The following is a 23,847-nucleotide window of genomic DNA, read 5'->3' as shown; positions in this document are numbered from 1 at the left end:
AAGTGTAGGGTGGGGCAGGCCCCGTCTTGTAACGCCCTTGTTAAGTTCCATTTCTTAAACTAGCTGCCCTGATGAAGATCGTGTATCTTAAACATGTGAGCGAGGTGAGCTCTAGTTAATTTGAATGTTAGATCATAGTGGAGAGATATGGATTTATTTCACTGGCTCTAGCTACTGGACATTTGTCAAGTTAATGTTTAACGTCAGTTATGTTATGATCAGTAACTTGAAACGTAGGACGTAAAACTCATTCATTTCATTTCCTAGCAGTAACTTGATAGAGTCAGCTAGTTTCTAGCTAACTGACATCTGTCAACAATATCTATCTGAGTGTAGTAGAATAGGATTGAAAACCAACATCGGGCTGACTTCAGGAAGCACTGGCTGTGTCAGCAAGTTTCTAGCTAGCTGGCTGCGCTTGTTAACAGTATCTATCTTGACAATTCCAGGGTCACTAATTTTCGGACTATTGGTGTTATTGTCCGCTGACCAGCTGTAGAGTTTATTGACTCGAACCAAAATGACTCATAATACAAATATCTACATTTCTTACTATTTTCTCTGACGTATTTTGAATTTTAGACCATCTGTTTCCGTTTTGAATAGAATTCGGATTTCTGTAAGAGTTTTAAGGAAATGATCCTAATTTTTCTTTCCTTTTGCTGACGTTGGACTTCTGTTTTGTTGTTTTCCGTCAAAGGATATTTAAATTTTGAAGTTTTCGGCCGAAAGTAGAAAATTGATGTGTTTTACTTTTCAGTCCCGTAAAAATTTGATTAATTTTGTACCCACTCGAGGAAAAGTCCTTGAATGTTGACGTCGATTTGACAATCCCATATTTACGTAAAAATAGTAACTTATTTGTTTTATCTCTAAAAATAATGCGGGCAATGGGAAAAAGAATGTGAATATTTACTAAGAGAAGATAACTCAGTATGGATTATTTAATCGGAAGCGGAAATAGAAAATATTACGCATGCGTGTTGGCCTACACCTAATATTGATCAGTCAAGTTTGTTTTGATCTCAGTCGGCTTTCGACTAAAATTGTTTGTGAAAGGTTTGTATGGTTTATTTTAGCATTTATTTGAAGGAAATCTCGAAGGCCACCTTTGTATCGTTAATTCCATGACAAAGAAGGATTTTAGTGCGTAAAGGTGAGATTTTTTCTGATAGCAAATTGACAGGTATTTTTCACCAATCAACCACCGACGTTTCAGCTATTATTGGATCTCCCCTGTGTATTTTTCGAGTGAGGGAAATTTTTCACAGTGATGCGATAATATTTTAAAACGGTTTCTAATTTATCTGTGATTGTAGGACAAACTGGAAACATTTCGAAAATATTTTTGTAGGTTTACTGTAAGAATTCACAAGCCAAATGATGAATCAGTTTTGTAAAGAGTTTAATTTTTTCTACAAAGGTATGTCCTTTTATTTGTGATGACACTGTCAAGGGTAAAGTGAAAAGGATGGGGAAAACTATTGGTGAATTATTACTGGTATAATCAGACGTCTTTGGTTTTTGCAATTCCTTTTGAACTAAAACATCAGTATTAGAGAGGTCCTTAGATCAATAGATCCTTTTGTGGCATTGACGTCATAAAATGCTTAGTTTTATTAGAATTTGCCGAACAGAAGATGTCGGATTGAGATTGGAATGGTGCGAATTGATGCAGTGTCCTGTATTCACATTTAAAGTTTAAAAATCATTGTATAACGGTACAAAGCACAGTTGGACATTTTAGAGGTTTAGTCAAACATTTCTGGTATATGAGACTTTTATACAAGGCAAACAATTTTGTTGGAAAGGAGTAGGGTGGATTTCTATTAAAGTTGTTTGAGTCAATCTCTCATGGCATGTATCCAAAACAATGTATTTTTTTTTTAAATGACTTTTTGATTAGATTAAATAAAACTACAATCAATATACAAGTTAAAATAGAATTTAAAATGATTAAACTTGGCACCAACAAGATTCCTGAGATTCTTGTAGAATACCGGTATTTTGTTTGTGGTTTATGAACTTTTTATTTTATGACTGGTAAATACAGCTAAAGCAACACAACAGAGCTCTAGTCAGTTATGACAGCCAAATCAACAGTCTAGAGCTCTAGTCAGATATAACTGGTAATTACAGCTAAATCAACAGTCTAGAGCTCTAGTCAAACATGACTGGAAATCAACAATCCAGAGCTCTAGTCAGACATGACTGGTAAAAAGAATCCAGAGCTCTTGTCAGACAAGGGTGGTAAATACAGTTTAAAGCTCTAGTAGTCAGACATGACTGGTAAATACAGTCTAGAGCTCTAGTCAGACATGACTGGTAAATACAGTCTAGAGCTCTAATCAGACATGACTGGTAAATACAGTCTAGAGCTCTAATCAGATATGACTGGTAAATACAGCCAAATTAACATCCCTGGTAGATATAAAATCTAGAGTAGTATTTTAAAGTGTGTGACTGTGGCAAGTTATTTCTATTTTAAACCAGGCTATATGTAATTTGATTCTATAACTAACTAGATTGTGGGAACAGTTGGTTTTTACTCACTAGGAAATATTTTAACCTAACTGATCTCTTTTCTCAGCTGGTAAATTTTATTTTATTATTAGCGTTTGAGTTGTATTTCTGTGGTTCGAATTCCTTCCTCACTGACTCTTGTAAGCACTGGCAGAGTTGACAAAATTAGGATCCAAATTATTTGTGGAAAGATAAGAAAAATTGCGGTTCCAAAAATGATTTTGATATGTAGTTGATTTACTTAGGATCTATTTATGAAATGATAAGATATCCTGACTGACTCCTGCAAACACTGGCTGAGGCTTCAGAAATTCTGTTCATTATTTTCGGACTTATTTATGAAAGATATGAACAATTTAGCTGAAGCAGTAGAAATATATATCACATGGTGTTTCATTATGATATGATAACGGGTGGCCATGTGCTGAGAGAATTGATTGAATGAATGTAAATTCCTGACAGTCTGGGGGTCTGGTGTAGAGAGATACTACCCCAGGGACTTCCAGACCTTTCTAATTACCAACAACGGAATATTATTATTTCATTAATTCTTCAGGCTACAGAAATATCAAATTGAAAGATTGTAAAGAGGTTTTCTAAATATTTTAATTGAATGGAAGAGATAACATCAATTTGCACCATTCTAATTTTAGTTAGCTGTCTCTAGATATTGAAATTCTACTAGAACTAAGTGTTTTGTGACGTTTCTATTGCAAGCATCAATTTGCATCATTCCAATTTTCAGTCTTTTGTGGATTTTTTGGAATTCCACCAAACCTAAGCATTTTACATTTAAGCTATCTCAAAAGCTGCTAGTAATATTTAGCTACGTCATAAACCACTCAAGGTGGGAATAGACAGTGGCCGGTGTGGGTTATCAATACAGAAGAAATAGTAGCAGCGAATCGTGTGTTCACTTGTTCTATTTTGTTCTGTATCAATAATTCCACACCGTACACTGCACATCGTCTAATTGCTGCTTGAACCAAACACTGAACTGGACATCGTACCTCGTCTTTTCGCAGCATTACACAGAATTAAATTGATTGATAAGAAACGTGTGGAAGAATTCAAATTACATACAAGTGATTATTCATTCCATTAATAACAAATCTTAATAATATATTTATTCATGATTTGATTTATATTTTTCAGGCTTGACTGAATCAAACATCAAGATGTAATCTGAATAGAACTACTCTATGATTTGTTCCTGGAAATTCTGTCATTCTGTGATTTGTTCCTGGAGATTGCTATTCTCTGTGATTTGTTCCTGGAGATTGCTATTGTCTGTGATTTGGACAGTGACTACTATCTCTAGAAATAGAGATTAATATTTCTGTTAGAGAATTTAACATCCTCTAAAGTGATTTGTTGAAGAACTGTGAAGTTTATTTTTAGAAATTTTTAACTTTTAATAATTTTGGATATCATTTAAAGAAGAGTGAGGTTTTTTTGTGGATGTTGGTGGAAATTCTGATCTGTAATACAGTTTTCAACCAGTTGAGGAATTAATTATTCAAGAAATTTTGAAATAACAGGATAAAGTATACATGGTAAATGTAATAATAGCTATGTGAGGATACGATAATCTCTGACATTGAAGAATCTAATGCCTTGTGGATCACGCCAACCAAAATTGACAATCTTGTGAATTTTTAATCGGACCCTAATGAACCCAAAACATTTAATCCAAGAAATATTTTCTAATTTTTAACTGGTCTTTATTAGAAATTTCAAGATGGATATAAGATAATATTGGAACTATATCAAGAAGTTGAAGAATATAATTTATTGTTTTTAGTTTTTAACGTGTGGAATTTTAAAACAATGTTGAGACGTCCATTATGATTTCATTTATGTCTCGGAAGAAGAAATTTCGATTTCAAATCAACCTGAATGTGGAAGATATATCGTCTGTACCGTTCGTTAGTGGTGTGTTGTTCGCTAAGATACGACTACATGATGGCGGCAATTTCTGTGAATTCGGTAACAGGTAAGACACCTTTTTTTTACTCTTTATTTGTGTTTGGTGTTGGGATGTAAGTCCATTGGTTGATAATCGGAAGCACTGGTTGTAGCTTCAGAACTTTTCTTATATTGAGGAAGATTCAAACCCAAGGACCATAGCAAGCCACAATGTAACTCTGTACCAACTCAGCTATTCCACTGAGTTTGGTTTGATGGTGTTGTCTGAGGCCTGTGCTTTTGAGAGTTGGCCTGGTGTAGGCTTTCACCCTTAAATATATACCCTAGCACCCTACCCTACCCTCATTTTAACCCTTACACCTACCCCTTACCCTTTATTTAAACATTTCAGTCAGATGTTTTATACGCTTAGAGAACCATATCCCTTTAATTGAAATTTAGAAAACCAAGTAGCTTGAAGTCATGTGATTAATATTAAGCTCATTAAATTCTTCAATCACTAATTACCTTCATGTCAAATTTTAACGAACTTGTAGCTAATTACATTAAAACAACGTTTAAATCATGCCAATCAAATTAAATAACCATTTAGATATTTTGTTTCATGTTTTTTCTTTGGGTCAACTGCAAAAAATATAAAAGGAAAACTTATCTAGATTGATATTTTAATCAGATTGATTTTGAGTGATTTTGATATTTCAGTTAAAAAATGGTCATATGAATTTAAGCTTCTTACATGTTTTAATATCTCTTATCTATATAAGATTTTTCACAGACATACTAAATCTAGGATTTCAAATTATAAAAAATTTAAAAACGGCCATAAATCTGATATTTACTGACTTGATAAATTTTATAGCTGAAATAATAGAAATTGTTTTGCTGTTCGTTTTTTTTTTAGCCTTACCTGTAGGTCTACTTGTTCCACAGACTTGACATTTTATGTCTGGCCTTTAACGTGACAATATCATAACCCTATATAGCTAATCAGTAGGGCCAGATTCATCGGCTACAGACTTTTCATTGTCGTTTAGTTTGTTGAATAAGCATCACTTTCACTAATGATAGTAAAAAGACTAGATACAGATATTCTATTAATGACAAACTCTTATTTTGCGTGTTGTTTTGCAGTATGGACTGTCAGGTTTTGGAATAGTTCAGCCCCAGAAATCTAACCCTATTCTTTCTTCAGATGCTTGCATCAGTAAAGAGGAGGGTGTAGGGCCAGAGCTTTGTCAGGCTAGGGTCTTTTTACGTCATTTAGCTTGTTAACAGAACACCACTTCCCTTAATGAAATTACACAAAACTGACAAAAAATATTGTCATTGAGGTCATTAACTTGTCAATGTTTATACAATGTGTCATTAAGTTGGAAGTAATTAACTAAGATTTTTAATTGATATAGAATTATTAATAATTAATGATTAGAAATGTCAGAGCAATTAGTAAATTAGTTTGATTGTAGTTTTTTCTCACATACCGCATGGTGCAGTAGCCCTAGGTAAACTTGAACATGTTAATTTCTTTTATTATAAAAATACTAAAAAATCAATATTAGCAATGTGGACTCTCTGAATGGGATGTAGAGTTAACAAACTTGAACACCAAATAAATGATATTATCTATGTGGACTCTCTGAAAGATACCAAATAAACATCATTAGCTATGTGAACTCTCTGAAAGCCATGTAGACCTAACAAACATAGATACCAGATAAACTTTATTAGCTATGTGGACTCTCTGAAAGATACCAAATAAACATCATTAGCTATGTGGACTCTCTGAAAGCTATATAGACCTAACAAACATAGAAGCCAGATAAACTTTATTAGCTATGTGGACTCTCTGAAAGGGATAGCCAGACTATAGTTTCTATTGACTTGCTTGAATTTAGGTTTTAACCAGGATGTGCACAGCCTGTTTTACTAAACTATAATGATAAAGTGAATTATAAAACATAGATAAGTTTGTTTTGATGGTTTATCAAATAATGATAAGATTATAAACAATGACTCAATAAGATATTACAAGGTATGATCTAGAGGTACAATATTTACTATCATTACCACTGGTACAAGTAGCTCTATCAGTCTAGATAAGTTTAGGAGAGAAGGTAGTACCTGTCTGGCTCCAAGTACACAAAAATAAAATATAATCCATGATAAATGGAGCTTTTCTGTGCCCCTAAAACTCTAAGGAATAATCTTCTTAAATACCTCATGTATATAACAAGACAATAATTATGGGATTAAACACACTTCTTTAATACATGGGTACATAACATTTCAACACAAGTTACACTTGTGGTCATCAGATGAAAATTATCTGATCTGCAAGCATATATTTCATCAAGGGTTAATAATTCTGGATTATTTAGGTCATGGTCCAAGGATACTACCGTACCAAAGTTTGATAAGAATTATGAAATCTTTTATCATGATAATGTCTGTTTTTGTTTGTAGTACAGATTTAGAACAGTCTGTACCAGTAGTTGTTGATTTTGTGTTAATTTATAAAAAAGATAACTAGGTCAATAAGTACTTGATGATAGCTATCTATTCTGATAAAACCTATAACATCTACCTTCTGTTTTATCTTTATTAAGAAGCTGTTTTACTACTTATGATTTTGAGATTGTATGGTGCTGGATATTGACAGAGTTTTTGAGTATTTTTATCTTTATTATTGTGATTTATACTTCATGATAGGGGGATGTCATGTCATTGATCTGTAGGTTGTAGAAAGTGACATGGACAACTAATGTAGTTAGACAATAAACTGACGCCCCAGTGTCCAATATGCTATAATCAAAAATAATAAAATTGAAAAAGAGGAGGCTGTTATTGTAGTTGTCTTGTCAAAATTTCTCTCATTGCACACTGCATGGTGTTACTTTTCTTCAGTAGCTAAGTGAATTATTGAATTTTTTCATCTGCGTTATTTTATGACTAAATTGATTATGAGATTTTTTCATGAATAAAAAAGAGTAAGTTGGTTAAACTGTTTCTAAGAAAGTTGAAATGTGGGAACTAGTAACTGAATATAAGAAGTTGATCTATTTTACATGCTTCAGTAAACTGGCCCCTAACTTAGTTATTAAATATACTGATCTAACTTCTAGTTTCTTTCGACTTATTTCAATAATAAGGCTTTTAGACTAGTGTAGTTTGCCTCTTGCCCTTCTTTGATTTGAAATGGCTAATTTGAATCAATCTCTTTCTGAGAAAGTAGCAACTATTTTTACTAGGTTAACATCTTAGGTTCTCAAGAATCTTGTCTACCAGTTGATCCCCAGGTTTACAAGGATCCTTTCTACCAGCTGGTCCTTGGTCAAACATCTTGAAAATGATTTTACAAGAATAATAACTTAGGTTCACGAGGATCCTTTCTACCAGCTGGTCCGTGGTCAAAATTCTTGGTAATAATTAAACTAAAGATATGTTCAGGATAAAAAAAAAGTATCAATTGGAAACTATTATTTATGCAGAGCTGAACTGTTTTTTATGATTTCGTTGAAGAGTTTAATATGCAAATTAACAGATAGGTTTGCTGAAGAATTTCTGAGTCACTACGGCATATTAAACTATGTAATATTTAACCTATTTCGATTGAGTATTGAACAATAGATGTACTGTTCAGTTCTATTGAACTAGTAAGTTAGGTACACACCACCCACCAACTTCAAAATACGAACTTCTCTTATACCTTGACTGCAATCAATCTTTTGTATCACCGATTTGATTGAATTGTACGACAGCCAATCAGAGTCCTTCAGAGAAAGACTGTAAACATTATGGCTTATTTTTTACAATTTTTCTGTCAAGGTCTCTGATGTGCTGTATTCGCTGGTGTACAATCCAATCAAATCACTGCATTTTGTTATACAAGAAAGGTGGCTATTGCAGTCAAGATACATTATAGCTTGACATTGTGAATATGACCTACTCAACACCCACTCACCTACTTAACAGAATTTACAATTCACTTTGATTTTCTATATCTCAATAAATATCAAATAATTACACATAATCATCTTTTATGATATCTATTATATATTGTTAACATTATAGTGAGCTAGTTACTTTTACAATCTATTTAAAAATGGGTCTTGTGTAATCCCAACTAGTTCTGCTTTGATTTTTAATTTCCACAGTTGCAACATTGTTAGAAGCAAATCAACACCCTAAAAAGAGATGCCAAACGACTGACTTTTTACAATGGAATAACATGTCATAATATTGTACAGTAGCTGTGTTCGTTTTGGCATCAGATGTTGACAAGAAATGGCCCAATCTTTCATTTACTTTCTTTCAAAATTCAATATCTTTATCATCAAAATGTCATTTTAAGTTACATTGTCAAACATTAACTTCCTTTTTGATAAAAACTTCTTCCCCAAATTGCCAGTTTTAGTTTTGAAAAAACAAAATTAAACATTCTGTTAGTTTATATTTAAACAGTGTCGGTCTCAAAAATAGACCAGTTTCCTCAATTTTTATACAAAATCAATTTTGTTTGGTGACAGATTTTTTTGATTTCTTGAAAATAAGCTTGTTATAAAATCATTTATATCTTTCTAAATCTTGATTTATATCTTTCTAAATCTTGATTTATATCTTTCTAAATCTTGATTTATATGGTAATGCAGCTTATCTCATTCATTCATCTAGTCATTCATTCATCTAGTCATTCATTCATTCATTCATTCATTCATTCATTCATTCATTCATTCATTCATTCATTCATTCATTCATTCATTCATGTAAAATGTTATATTTATGATAAAATTGTTGAATATATAAGTATAATCCCTGATTGATAGGTACAGGGCTATAGATAACATTGTTAGAATATATTAGATAGTATTCTACTTTCATTTTATCACCTTAGTTATATAGGAATTTTAATTACAGTCACCCTCCAATCACCTGATTCTAGTCAGAGAAAGGACAGGGTTAATCATCTGTATATTTCTATTTGAATTGAAAGAAATATAGTAAATTAAGAAGAAAAATGGTGCATTATGTGGGGTTTGAGAAAGAGGAGATTGGGGTGGTACTATCAATTGGAAACAGGCCGGTAGCTACCCCTAGGGGGCCAAATATTTGAAAGAGGGCTCAACTATAACGACTCAACAAGTCATTTAAATTTTTCAGGGGGAGGGAAGGGGGCTGATTTGAAACATTACTTTTCAATTTTATAACCCAATAAGTAGGAAATAAATACACAATTCAATTTTATTTCTGATCTTTGTACATAACTTTAACTCATAAGATGATCTTGACATGATGAGATCAATAACCGATAAGTGAAGAAAGGGGAAATATTAAAACTGATTGATTTTCTAACTGTAGATCAATAAAATAATGTTTTAGATTAGGTACTTGATTGTATAATACTTCATTATATTGACACCTGTCTTTCTATTATTATTAATATATCGGACAAGTACTCTTGTAGTAGAAGCAATGGCTCAGTGAGTTAGATGTTTGCTAGCTTACCTGAAAGTCCAGGTTCAAGCCTGACTTGATTTTACATTCTGGATACTGTGTCAGTGATGCAGGTTGGAGGAGCTGACATGGAAAATCTTTTAGATAAGAAACAAAGTAGGCTTATGCCACTGTCTTATATGTTAGCTCATTTACCTGAAGTTCCAGAATGAATCCTGACTTAGGTCGAGATAATACCCTGGGTCCCCTATTTAGTGATGTAGGTATGAGGGCCCAACATGGAAAAATTGTCTAGTCGTTTGGATGGGAAACAAATTGTGCTTGTGCCACTGTCTTAGCATAATACTCCTCATTGCTCACTGCAATAGGTTTTGTAGTAAAAACACAATGTGCTGGCATCATTTGACCCAATCAGACCAAATTTAAAGATCTCTGTAGGGAATTAAAAGTATCACTAGCTAGCAGTATTTTGACAAGTTTAAACAGCAGTCAGTATGATATACTAACCTAATTAAAACTCTGCCCACACACTACAATATTTTAACAAGTCACCAGGGGGTTTACAATTCTATATATTTTATAACAGAACAGTTTACTAGAACATCTGATGTTACTTCTTCTACAGTCTTAATTAACTTAAAAATACTCTTTTTATCATTTATATATTTTTATCATTTATATTATATATTTTTATCATTTATATTATATATTTTTATCATTTATATTATATATTTTTATCATTTATATTATATATTTTTATCATTTATATTATATATTTTTATCATTTATATTATATATTTTTATCATTTATATTATATATTTTTATCATTTATATTATATATTTTTATCATTTATATTATATATTTTTATCATTTATATTATATATTTTTATCATTTATATTATATATTTTTATCATTTATATTATATATTTTTATCATTTATATTATATATTTTTATCATTTATATTATATATTTTTATCATTTATATTATATATTTTTATCATTTATATTATATATTTTTATCATTTATATTATATATTTTTATCATTTATATTATATATTTTTATCATTTATATTATATATTATATATCATTTATATTATATATCATTTATATTATATATTTTTATCATTTATATTATATATTTTTATCATTTATATTATATATTTTTATCTTTGGGGAATGAATGTACTTTGTGAATGAATGAATGAACGTCAAGTGTTTTTCTATTGAACTTATATATTGAGGTTATAATACTTTGAAACCAATTTACAATTCAATACCCACTTCAAATTGCTCTACATTTTTTTTTAATATGTTAAACTTTCGTACTAGAAGACCCTGAGAAAATATATTGTTATTTTAATTCTACAACATGCTAGCTTAAATTAGTTTTAGCAAATCAACATTCAAGGAATAACAATATTTAATCTAATTATTTAAATTACCAACCACTGTTTAAGTCTCTACTAGAAGTTTATTTCTGTACACACAATACAAATCTTCTTTAGTAATAAAATAAGTATAACATCCAGATGATTAATTCTGATAATTTCATTAAATCAATTTTCTATCTGTTCAAGCATAACCATGTTTATTTAACAAACAGCAAGATGCAGAATTAGTTTAGACAATACTAGAAATAGAATTCACTCGTAAATACTAGTATCTGTTAATTAAATTACTGTACATACAATAATTTTCTATCGCTGTATTCCCAACATTAGGTTGATTTTTGTAACCAACAACAAAGTCTGTCTTCACATTCTGTCAATTATTTCAGATATTTCAACCAGGTTTCTCCCTGTCAGTGATGCAGGTCATATGGGCTGATGTCTAGTCGTTCAGATGGGACTTTAAATTGATACCCCATGTGTTTAGGCTGTGCATCTTAATGAACCCTCGATAGTTGGAGAGTTGGCTTATGCAGCTTCAAACTTTCCCCCATTGCAAACTGCGAGGTGTTGTGTTGCCTGTCTTCAGTAGTTCATAAGGTACAAAAGACTGACTTTATATGATTATGGGCTAGTGTGCCCTAAGAAAAATAAAGCCATGGCCCCTGCCTTCTAATGTTAAATTAATAAAAGTTGACAAGACTTTTATAGGCAGGTTTGGATTACCCCTACTCGTCTCTGCCCTACTGAAAAATCCCAGTTACCTACTTTCCCATGTCACATTGACTTCAGTTGATAGCTCGAACTCTATGTGAATTAATGACCAACATTCTAGATGACAGCAAGTCAGTTTGTCTACGATTCAATGAATAAATAATTAAATAAGATAAAAACACTATTCTGGTAAATATCTTGAGGGTGTGTTGTTTATTATAACTATTGTATTTCTAACTAGTAGTCTACCTAGAGGGTGTAAATATCCCAAAGGTACTCAAATTTATACAGAGTTATTGTATAATCAATTAAATCAAAAAGAAATCTTTGTTATAGATTTTAATTGATTACAAGCCATGCTACAGGGTGTAAATTTTTTTTATTGTAAAAAAAGTTATAAAGTTACATTACAAAATATATATTTAAACATCAGGTAAGTAAATATAGTTAAATCAACAATCTAGAGCTCTAGTCAGACATGACTGGTAAACACAGTTAAATCAACAGTCTAGAGCTCTAGTCAGACATGACTGGTAAATACAGTCAAATCAACAATCTAGAGCTCTAGTCAGACATTACTGGTAAATATAGTTAAATCAACAGTCTAGAACTCTAGTCAGACATGACTTGTAAATACAGTTAAATCAACAGTCTAGAGCTCTAGTCAGACATGACTTGTAAATACAGTTAAATCAACAGTCTAGAGCTCTAGTCAGACATGACTTGTAAATACAGTCAAATCAACAGTCTAGAGCTCTAGTCAGACATGACTTGTAAATACAGTTAAATCAACAGTCTAGAGCTCTAGTCAGACATGACTTGTAAATACAGTTAAATCAACAGTCTAGAGCTCTAGTCAGACATGACTGGTAAATACAGTCAAATCAACAATCTAGAGCTCTAGTCAGACATTACTGGTAAATACAGTCAAATCAACAGTCTAGAGCTCTAGTCAAACATGACTGGTAAATACAGTTAAATCAACAGTCTAGAGCTCTAGTCAGACATGACTGGTAAATACAGTTAAATCAACAGTCTACAGCTCTAGTCAGACATGACTGGTAAACACAGTTAAATCAACAGTCTAGAGCTCTAGTCAGAGATGGCTGGTAAATCATGCAAACTATGACAATGTTATATAAGATATTAAATGAATTGACTGGTAAATACAGTCCTATCAACAACCCTGACAGAGACAATGTTATAGAATGTATTATTAATGAACAAGTATTGATAAAATATGTAGTACTCTAGTCTATTGATTATTGTAAAAGAGTGTGAAGGATGTGTTGATTGTCATGACGATTTTCAACAATAATTATTCAAGTAGGAGTATTTACTGATATTTTGAAATATCTTTCTATTTCGTAACTTCACAATGTCAAGCTGTTACCAACTTCGTACTTATACCTTGGATTGGATTGTATGCAAATGAATATAGCCAATCAGAAACCTCAGCAGAAGGTGGTTAACCATAAGCCATAATTTTACAGTCTTTTTTTTTTTTGGTGAAATAATTTTATGTGTCCAGGAGGGCGAGACGGGGGCGGGGTTGAGGGTAAGGGACTGAGGGTAGTCTGGTTTCTGCCCTTTTCTTTCAAATTTCTCAAAGAAATCAAATCACAGAAAGAAAACCTCCCTTGACAATTCTCTCCCCCTATACTAGACTCTAACTTATACTTGATAGTACAGCTAATGATATGATAAAATATAAACCATAGGTGTCTCACCAGAGATATATTTTATTTATTATAAAAACTTGACAAGTTGGATAGGTCAGATTGACCAGACAGTTTATAATATATAGTCACTAACATCCAGACCTGTCTACTACTCTTCCTTCTCTACATCATGTCAACTTTAATTGCTTGATGAAATATGAATTTGGGGTTGAAATACGTGTGAAAGTTTAGAATTGATGAAAAGTTTCAGGTTGATTTTTAGTACTCTTAAGGTTTCAACTAAAAATATCCTAAATCAGAAATAGTGTAAAGATGCTTAATTAACAATTAGTACTCCCCGTTTTTAATTAACCCTTTTAAAATAAATTCAGTTTGATCAAGTAGATACAAAGATATAAATAACATACTTTAGAAATAGTTTCAGGTATAATTTACGACGTTTTTGATAATGAAAATTGTGCAGACAGCTAAGCATGAAGTAAAACTCCATTCATTTTATTTTAAATGTTAAATTTGGTTTTTGTTTGAAGGATATTAAACTTCAATTCTATTTATCTCTAATGGTTTTATTTTGTTATCTTTGAACAATTTAAACTAATGCACTGTAGTATTTTTTATAGTTTGACATTACAATAGATGTAATCTCTATTATCAACTGTGATCTAGAGAGTTCACATGCATTAAGGTGATGATTATATCAAATTTTTGTGCAAATGTTTACAATTTGTAAACAGGGTTTCTGACTCAAAACTTTTGATACCAGACAATTTACATGTGGCTTTTACTTAGTGTATTATGAGCTCTGTGTCATTGCATTATCACAAAAACCTACATATTCTTGAACAATGGGAGAAAAGATAACATATTACCCCTTAAAGCATGCTAATCTGGTCTGTTAATTTGCCAGTCATGTCTGACTAGGAATCAACTATGTAAAATGATTTGATTAAATGTTCAATTTGACTCAGTAATTAATAGTTATTTTATTGAGTCATAGGATAGTGTTTGTAACAGGGCACTGGTCAGTTTAGGATTAAACTGTTTTAAAGTATTTATTGAATATTAATAAGCTAATAGACAATTAACGATGTATATTAATTAAAATAGTTTATTATAAATGTTCAATTTGACTCAGTCATGAATAGTAATGTTATTGAGTCCTAGGATAGTGTTTATGACAGACCTGTGGTCAATTCAACTTGTTAGAAACACAGGTTGAAATAGGTCTAAAGTATTTATTGAATATTAATAAGCTAATAGACAATTAACGATGTATATTAATTAAAATAGTTTATTATAAATGTTCAATTTGACTCAGTCATGAATAGTAATGTTATTGAGTCCTAGGATAGTGTTTATGACAGACCTGTGGTCAATTCAACTTGTTAGAAACACAGGTTGAAATAGGTCTAAAGTATTTATTGAATATTAATAAGCTAATAGACAATTAACGATGTATATTAATTAAAATGGTTAATCAAATGATCAGTATCACTGAATAATGGATATTTATTCTAATGAATTGTATGCCTGAATGATTTTGGTGGAACTAATATTTCTGATTAATTTAAACCATGTTTATTATTCTATTATTATTTATTAGGGCTGATAACTTTGTCATATTTCAAGTTTTCTGAACTAATTTCTGTCTCTCTGAACTAATTTCTGTCTCTCTGAACTAATTTCTGTCTCTCTGAACTAATTTCCGTCTCTCTGAACTAATTTCTGTCTCTCTGAACTAATTTCCGTCTTTCTGAACTAATTTCTGTCTCTCTGAACTAATTTCCGTCTCTCTGAACTAATTTCTGTCTCTCTGAACTAATTTCCGTCTTTCTGAACTAATTTCCGTCTCTCTGAACTAATTTCTGTCTCTCTGAACTAATTTCTGTCTTTCTGAACTAATTTCCGTCTCTCTGAACTAATTTCTGTCTCTCTGAACTAATTTCCGTCTTTCTGAACTAATTTCCGTCTCTCTGAACTGATTTCAATGCTTTTTGAGCCATTTCATTGTTTTCTGAATCAGCCTCACCCCCCCCCCCCCCCCCACCCCCCCCACCTCCCGCCCCTCCTTTTCCTAGTTTTTTAAACCAATTTCCAAGCTTCTGAACCAAATGCCAAATACTTATTTCTTTCCTTTGGAATTTATTCCCTTATTTTTAGGTACTAATTTCTAGTCAATATTTATGATAATGTTTGTTTTTTATATTTATAGAGAAGAAGTAAGAAATAATAGAGTCATCTGGAATTCCAAGTTTCAGTTTCCATGTAAAATGACAGCCAATGTCAATACTGGTATACTGGAACCCTGTGTCTGTAGGGTGTCAGTCAGGAGGGTAAGCATCACCACACCCATTTTCCTTTTCTGAGTCCTTGAATGTTTAAGTCTTGCTTGCTAACATAGGGGTAAGGAATAGCATAGGTTGGATTTTTTTGACCCAGATTTTCTTGTTATTTATGCAGGAGAAGCTGATATGGAAAAAGCGTTCAGTCCTTCAGATGGGACAATAAACTGAAGCTCTATGTGCTACAGGCTATACGTTAAGACCTAATATTAAGTTTGAATTGAAATAAGAGTTGTCTTCTGCTGTTGACCTGACAGCCTGGTTAATATGATCTGAAGTAAACATTGTATTCTTTGACAATTGAAGTAATATGATTGATTAATTTTGAATTATGTTTTTTACAGGAGTTAAAAGGAGGGCGGTCTCACCATAAATTAGGGTTTGCTGATATAAACCTTGCTGAGTTTCCTGGGTCAGGACCTCAGTCTCGGAGATATTTACTGGAAGGGTATGACACCAAACATAGACAAGATAATTCTAATATTAAAGTTACTATTGAAGTTTGCTTGATATCAGGAGACCCTGTCTTTAAAGTGTAAGTCATTTTTTTATATTTGGGACGAAAGTCGAGCAAGATATTTTTGCACATCTGGGTCCATTTTTTCAACTTAAATAATTTGACTGGAAACAAAAAATACCCCTCTAAGTTTACTAATGAGCTCTTCCAATCATACATGTACAGTATTAAATTGATATAAAGTAGCATGTAATGGAAGAGTTCAATAAAATGTTAAGGGATATCCAGTCTCTCATTAAGTTTATTATGAATGATAGAGAAATTCTTAATTTACATAATGACAAACTTTTCTGAGCAGTAACTTGTTCATTATTATTAATATTGAGTTTTTATAATCGTTCCAATGTGTTTGTGGTTTTAGATGGTAGGAATTATAACCTGTAGAACTATAATAAACATTTCAAATGAATTGGTTTTAATAATTAACAAAACTTTGGAGGGATGTCATATTCACAGTGATTTGAAATGTTTTGAAATTTGTTTCAGGCCTTCCCATCCTTCCTTGCCATTAAGCAGCCAATCAGAAGGTGACGTTGTAGCGGCAACAGACATGCCGATGGAGTTACGTTCGATAGAGGATTGTAGCGAAGGTAGTGTAGCCTCTAACAGTAGTGGCTTCGGAAGTTTGACTCGTAAAGAAAAAACTCATTCCACTTCCTCTTCCCATTATCCTACCAGCATCCCCATGGGTACGTTTTTCATTTGCTTTGTAGGTGGTAGTAGTGTTTCTATGGGGGGGAGGGGCCAGAGGATGGTCAGCCTTTAGCCCCATAGCTTGTAAGTTTCTTATCATTTGACACAAGGAAAGAAAGAATTACCTGTGAACCCCCTAAACAATTCTGTGGTTCAGACTCTGTCCCCTCTACTAATGATTCATAAAAAGGCCATGGGTAAATGCTTGCCAGGGTCGCATCATGTATCCTTCGCTACCAGCCAAACAGCATACCTTCAAGGCTTATGACCATGTGATTCTATATTTGATTCTGTAAAGACTAATGCAGCTGTCCTGACAATATTTACCTTATTTCTCACTGCATGGTGTTAACTGACTTCATTATCTAATTGCATGTAGTGATGTAAATGAGCAAACTTCCTGCAAAATGTCCTTCATTGAACACTGCATGGTGTTATTTATCTTCATTATAAAATTACTGTTGTAAAGTAAAGGGGAACAACTCTTTTATAATTCATTGTTTTCTTTTCCTTTTCAGAAGTGAACGACACCGACAGTGGAAAGGAATTTGAGAAATGTCATTCTCGGAGTTCAAGTTACGTGAGTCAACAGTCCCGGGGGTCAGGGTATGGTTCTATGACCCACAGTCGACAGTCCAGTGTTGGGAATGATATCTCCAGTAGTACCAGTATTTTAGCTCATATGAGGTGAGTTGATGAGACTAGTTTTATCTCTTTTCAAAACACTTTGTTCTCTGGATTGGCTTGTTATTACTAAGTTACATAATCTGTATTGAGATTTGTCACCAACGATTTTACTAGTTATCATACAATTGAAATTTCCATTGAAATGCTGAAAAGTTCTGACTGTATAACAACAGTTATGGTCCTTGTTCTTTGAATTTTATGCTTGTGAACTCTATCAAGTTCTGTGAACAATAATGTCTATGAATGATTCTTTCCTTTTTAGAACTCCCAGTACAGCATCTGCATTAGCTGAATTCAGTAAATTAGAACGAAGACGGGTAAGTTTATTAACATGATACTAGTGTACCTAATTTGTTGTCCTGGTAAAATCATTGCCAACAGGTATACAGGATCCTTATTTTTATTCTATTGGTTATTCATAAGAAAGATTGTGTCTAGGTGATTCTGTTAGACCAGCTGTTAGAAATGAAAGATGAGTTGTTAACTCTACTTTCAGTTTCTATCCTATCTATTTATAGAAACAAGAAGACAGTGAGAAAGAACGCCGAGTTGGAATGACGAGAGTTGATGCTGAAGATTTGGTAGAAGAATTGATACAAAATACTGATTTAGGGCTTTCACAAACAGAAGAGTGTAAGTAGATTGAATTTTGATTTCTTCCAGTTTGATTCCAGTGAGTTGTAGTGCTTACTGAGTTAGACACTTGCTAACCTGAAGGTAGAAATGCTTATGCTAAATCTGCTAATGATATCTAAGGACCTTTGCAAGAGCTATGTCATAAAATACTTAGTTTTAGTGGACTTGCAGGAACCACAGACGTCTGACTGAAAATTGGAATGGTGTAAATTGATGCTATCAGTGTACCCAATACCAATAAAATATTTACAAAACTTCCATTCAATTTGAATATCTCTTTATAATATAAATTTATTTTTATTTCAGCATCAGGCCTTCAACTATTAGTGAGTAAAGATGGAACGACGGCTTTACGATGATCTTTCATCTTTTCACGTCCTTTGTTTTTATACGCCTTAAACTCATCTATAGCTGTGATTCTTACTGACTCTTAAACTTGAAATCCTTTCTGTCTCGTGTTCATTGAGATTTGGAAAAGAAGATTATTTGCAGGTCAATTTCTGGGTGAAAAAGTTTTGGTAAGCCTGGTACAGCTCGCTATTTGCTGCAAATTAATATGTGTTTTCAAAAGTGTTGGAAAACCTGGTGTCACTAATTGTTATAAATCGTTTCGTGTGGCTTGTACAGTGATGGAATGAGCTAAACCGTTGTTATAAATTCATATGTGATGTTATAAAAGTTTTAAAGAGGCTGATGTCATAGACACGTACAGTGATCAAAATAATTTATTTGCTGGCCAATTGGATGGAATTGATTTGCGTGAAACTGCAACAAAAGTGTTGGAAAGCCTGACGTCCATGTGGTTTATACATTGATAAAACCAAGATGGTTTACTGACCAAATATCTACAAATTATTATGTGTTGGTTCAACAGAATTGGAAGACCCAGTGTTATTAACAGGTGCTTGCTAGTTATTGAAAATTGATATGAGATGGTGTAAGAGTGTTTTTCAAATACAATGTTTTTGTGAAAGCCAGGACATGTATTCTCATAACTATCTTAGTGCTATGATGTCTAGGGTCTTATCTTTTAACCTTGTATCTAGGATATCCTAGCGCTAAGATCATTTTGAGAATACGTGCCCAGAATCACTTCATGAAATAACAAATTGCTTGATGAGTTCTAAAGAAAGAAAACAACGTTAGTAAAGGGTTTAGGGTTGGGTAAGGGACATATATCAGGTGAGAGGTGAAGGAGGTATTGTCAGAATTGATATTCAGAACTCTGATTGGTTGATTTAGTCAACTGTTACCTTTTTAGCCAATCAGATTTGATGAATTCAGTTCAGACGATTAGTGGTTAATTTTAGAATTTCTCCATCCTATGGTTTATTGTTGTAATGTTGTATTTAGTTGTTAGAGGTTATTATTGAGGGCAGCTAGCGTCTTTTCCTGTTCTGGAGAAAGGAAAGATTGTGAGGGGGAGAGGGAGTTGAGAAAACCAGGGTGAAGGGGGAATGATCCTTGTCTGCAGACATGACAAAAGAAAGAAACTGGTTTTTGATGAACAAATTTATATTAAAGTTCTGTTTTTTGAACAAGTTAACAAAGATCATGAACAAAAGGATAAAAGTTTTTATTTTATTATAACTGCTCTATGAAGGGCTGTTTACATTATCAATTATTTTTATTTTGAGGAGTGAAGACTTTTAAGACATCTGATTGGTCAATATGTTATCTGAACAGTAATGAAATTGACCAATCAGTAAGCTATGATTTTAATCATTTAGTATTTGACTCAGAATCTTGGAATTTTGCTCATTAAAATCTGAAACTCTCTCAGGTTAAGAAAGCTTATCGCTTAAAAAATGGCGCACACAAAAAATGGCTGAAAATATCTCATAATGTAAACAGTCCTTGACAACAAAACCACCGTGTAGTGTTCAAGTCTACACAAGTCCATAGACATTTCTATTTATTATTACGTCTTGTTGTTCTTGTCTACTCCTTCCTGTATTTTATATTGTAAATAATCAGATTTCATTTATCATCATCTCATTTTTAAATTCTGCTCAATTCTTTTTATAGAAAATCACAAGTTATCAACAATTTTCAATTAATTTTCCAAAATGGAGACATTTTATTTTAAATGTAGATCCTTTACTTATATTGTCTGATAGAAATTTACCAGTCCTGTCTGACTGAAACCTAAATTACTGAAAGAATGATGCAACTTTAGTTGAAAATTATGATTTTTGATAACTTGTAATTTTTCATTGTCATAGTAGTCGAGGTTTTAGAGATTTTTTCTTAAAAAATGGCATTTTCTCAATAATTCTTGTGAGGCTCAGATTGTCAATGCATATTTTAAAACATGTACTATTAATAGTTACTGTCAATCATGATATTAGAATATGCATGTGCATTTAGTATATTGACCTAAATTTAGTAATTTGAATTCATTCATGCTTAGAGATTCTAGATTTCGAACAAAATAAATAAAATCATGAAAGGCAAGATTAAAATCGACCTACTATTGTGCTATTGCTAATCAGCTTGCTATTTAAATTCTATTTTTTGGCCAGCAATTAATCGTGCAATGCATTATTTAGTACATGTACTTTCCGTTCATCAGTTTAGCTTTAAGGATGTTTGTTGCTCTTGTTTGAATGAATAAAACAATTTATATTTTCTTTAAAGAGATTGTAAAGAGATCTTTTAAACTTTTTATGTGTATCAGGGTTCACTGATATCGTCAATTAGGACCATTTCAACTTCAGTCAGATGTCTGTTTTCATCCTGTGGTTCCTGTAATTATATTACCTCACTATTGTAAAAGCCGGCAATGATATCTGAAGGTCTTTGTAATAGCAACTTCATGAAGCACTTAATCCAATTGGAATTGCAAGTACCACAGACATCTGATTGAAAATTGGAATGTTGTAAATTGATGTTATCAGTGTCCCTGATACACATAAAACATTCTAGAAAACCTCTTTTCAATCCCTTTAACATTCAGCTGTGTAAAATAGCTTCTGTAGATTGTGTTAAAGAATATTTGGTAGAAATCATGAATTGCTATTTGGATGGAGCACAAATCTGTGCTTTACTTGCAACTGCTTTTTTTCTGCTGGTGCTTTTTCTATTTTCCAAGGAATTTCTTAAATCATGTAAAAGTTTTCATTTAATTCTTATTATTTCAAATTCAGAATCCTAGTAAAATTAAATGGAATAGTCTAAAAATTTGCTTGACCACAAATTGGTGCAGTATTTTTTGTGTCTGAAATGGTAATAGAGATTGTTGAGATCTATCCAGTGGTGAAGTAAATATTTAAACCAGTGAATCCCTATAAAGGATATTCATCAATCATGCCTATATTCTTTTATTAATGATGGTGAACATTCAATCGCTTATCACCAGTCGTCAATTTATATTATTTTGTAAGAAAAAAGTGCATTTCTTATTAAAACATTTCACAACAAAGGGGGTGTTTTTCTGACCCAAAAACACCCTTTTTTCCGAAAATAATTGGGCAACTGGGGGGGGGTCTAAGGTCAATAAGGTCACTATTAGGGAGTCTTTTATAATCGGTCAATGTTAGGGAGTCTTTTATAATGGGTCAATATTATGGGGTCTTTTATAATGGGTCAATATTAGGGAGTCATTTATAATGGGTCAATATTAGGGAGTCTTTTATAATGGGTCAATATTATTAGTCTTTTATTATGGGTCAATATTTGGGAGTCTTTTATAATGGGTCAATATTAGGGAGTCTTTTATAATAGGTCAATATTAGAGGGTCTTTTATTATGGGTCAATATTAGAGGGTCTTTTATAATGGGTCAATATTAGAGGGTCTTTTATAATCGGTCAATGTTAGGGAGTCTTTTATAATGGGTCAATGTTAGGGAGTCTTTTATAATGGGTCAATATTAGAGGGTCTTTTATTATGGGTCAATATTAGAGGGTCTTTTATTATGGGTCAATGTTAGGGAGTCTTTTATAATGGGTCAATATTAGGGAGTCTTTTATTATGGGTCAATATTAGGGAGTCTTTTATAATGGGTCAATATTAGAGGGTCTTTTATAATGGGTCAATATTAGAGGGTCTTTTATAATCGGTCAATGTTAGGGAGTCTTTTATAATGGGTCAATATTATAGTCTTTTATAATAGGTCAATATTAGGGAGTCTTTTATAATGGGTCAATATTAGAGTCTTTTATTATGGGTCACTATTAGGGAGTCTTTTATAATCGGTCAATATTATTAGTCTTTTATAATGGGTCAATATTATTAGTCTTTTATTATGGGTCAATATTATTAGTCTTTTATTATGGGTCACTATTAGGGAGTCTTTTATTATGGGTCAATATTATTAGTCTTTTATTATGGGTCAATATTAGGGAGTCTTTTATAATGGGTCAATATTATTAGTCTTTTATTATGAGTCACTATTAGGGAGTCTTTTATTATGGGTCAATATTAGGGAGTCTTTTATAATCGGTCAATGTTAGGGAGTCTTTTATAATGGGTCAATATTAGAGTCTTTTATTATGGGTCACTATTAGGGAGTCTTTTATAATCGGTCAATATTAGGGAGTCTTTTATAATCGGTCAATATTATTAGTCTTTTATTATGGGTCAATATTAGGGAGTCTTTTATAATGGGTCAATATTAGGGAGTCTTTTATTACAAGTCAATATTAGGGAGTCTTTTTTAATGGGTCAATATTAGGGGGCCTTTTATAATGGGTCAATATAAGGGAGTCTTTTATTTATGGTCAAAAGGGAGTCTTTTATTATGGGTCAATATTAGGGAGTCTTTTATAATGGGTCAATATTAGGGGGTCTTTTATTATGGGTCAATATTAGGGAGTCTTTTATAATGGTTCAATATTAGGGAGTCTTTTATTATGGGTCAATATTAGGGAGTCTTTTATAATGGTTCAATATTAGGGGGTCTTTTATAATGGGTCAATATTAGGGGGTCTTTTATAATGGTTCAATATTAGGGGGTCTTTTATAATGGTTCAATATTAGGGAGTCTTTTATAATGGTTCAATATTAGGGGGTCTTTTATAATGGTTCAATATAAGGGGGTCTTTTATAATGGGTCAATATAAGGGAGTCTTTTATAATGGTTCAATATTAGGGAGTCTTTTATTATGGGTCAATATTAGGGAGTCTTTTATAATGGGTCAATATTAGGGAGTCTTTTATAATGGTTCAATATTAGGGAGTTTTTTATAATGGGTCAATATTAGAGAGTCTTTTATAATAGGTCAATATTAGAGGGTCTTTTATAATGGGTCAATATTAGGGAGTCTTTTATAATGG

The 23,847-nt window shown here is 32.1% G+C and overlaps 2 protein-coding genes across 2 annotated transcripts; one reads left to right on the top strand and one right to left on the bottom strand.

Annotated features, from left to right (window-relative positions):
* Positions 1–4,370: 4,370 nt before the first annotated feature.
* On the top strand, positions 4,371–16,574 carry LOTGIDRAFT_140281 (hypothetical protein; the record flags this gene model as incomplete). The annotated part of the gene is made up of 3 exons (XM_009050200.1): positions 4,371–4,519; positions 15,906–16,026; positions 16,380–16,574. The coding sequence occupies 3 exons, from the start codon at positions 4,371–4,373 to the stop codon at positions 16,572–16,574; spliced, it is 465 nt and encodes a 154-aa protein (XP_009048448.1).
* A 2,658-nt stretch (positions 16,575–19,232) lies between these two features.
* Positions 19,233–20,535, bottom strand: LOTGIDRAFT_225657 (hypothetical protein). Its single transcript, XM_009050199.1, has one exon. The coding sequence runs from the start codon at positions 20,122–20,124 to the stop codon at positions 19,948–19,950; it is 177 nt and encodes a 58-aa protein (XP_009048447.1). The 5' UTR covers positions 20,125–20,535; the 3' UTR covers positions 19,233–19,947.
* Between the last annotated feature and the right edge of the window lie 3,312 nt (positions 20,536–23,847).

This window comes from Lottia gigantea (genome assembly GCF_000327385.1).
Source record: "Lottia gigantea unplaced genomic scaffold LOTGIsca_146, whole genome shotgun sequence".
Taxonomy (NCBI): domain Eukaryota; kingdom Metazoa; phylum Mollusca; class Gastropoda; family Lottiidae; genus Lottia; species Lottia gigantea.
The sequence above is the reverse complement of the archived record's forward strand: the minus strand, read 5'-3'. Positions and strand labels throughout refer to the sequence as shown.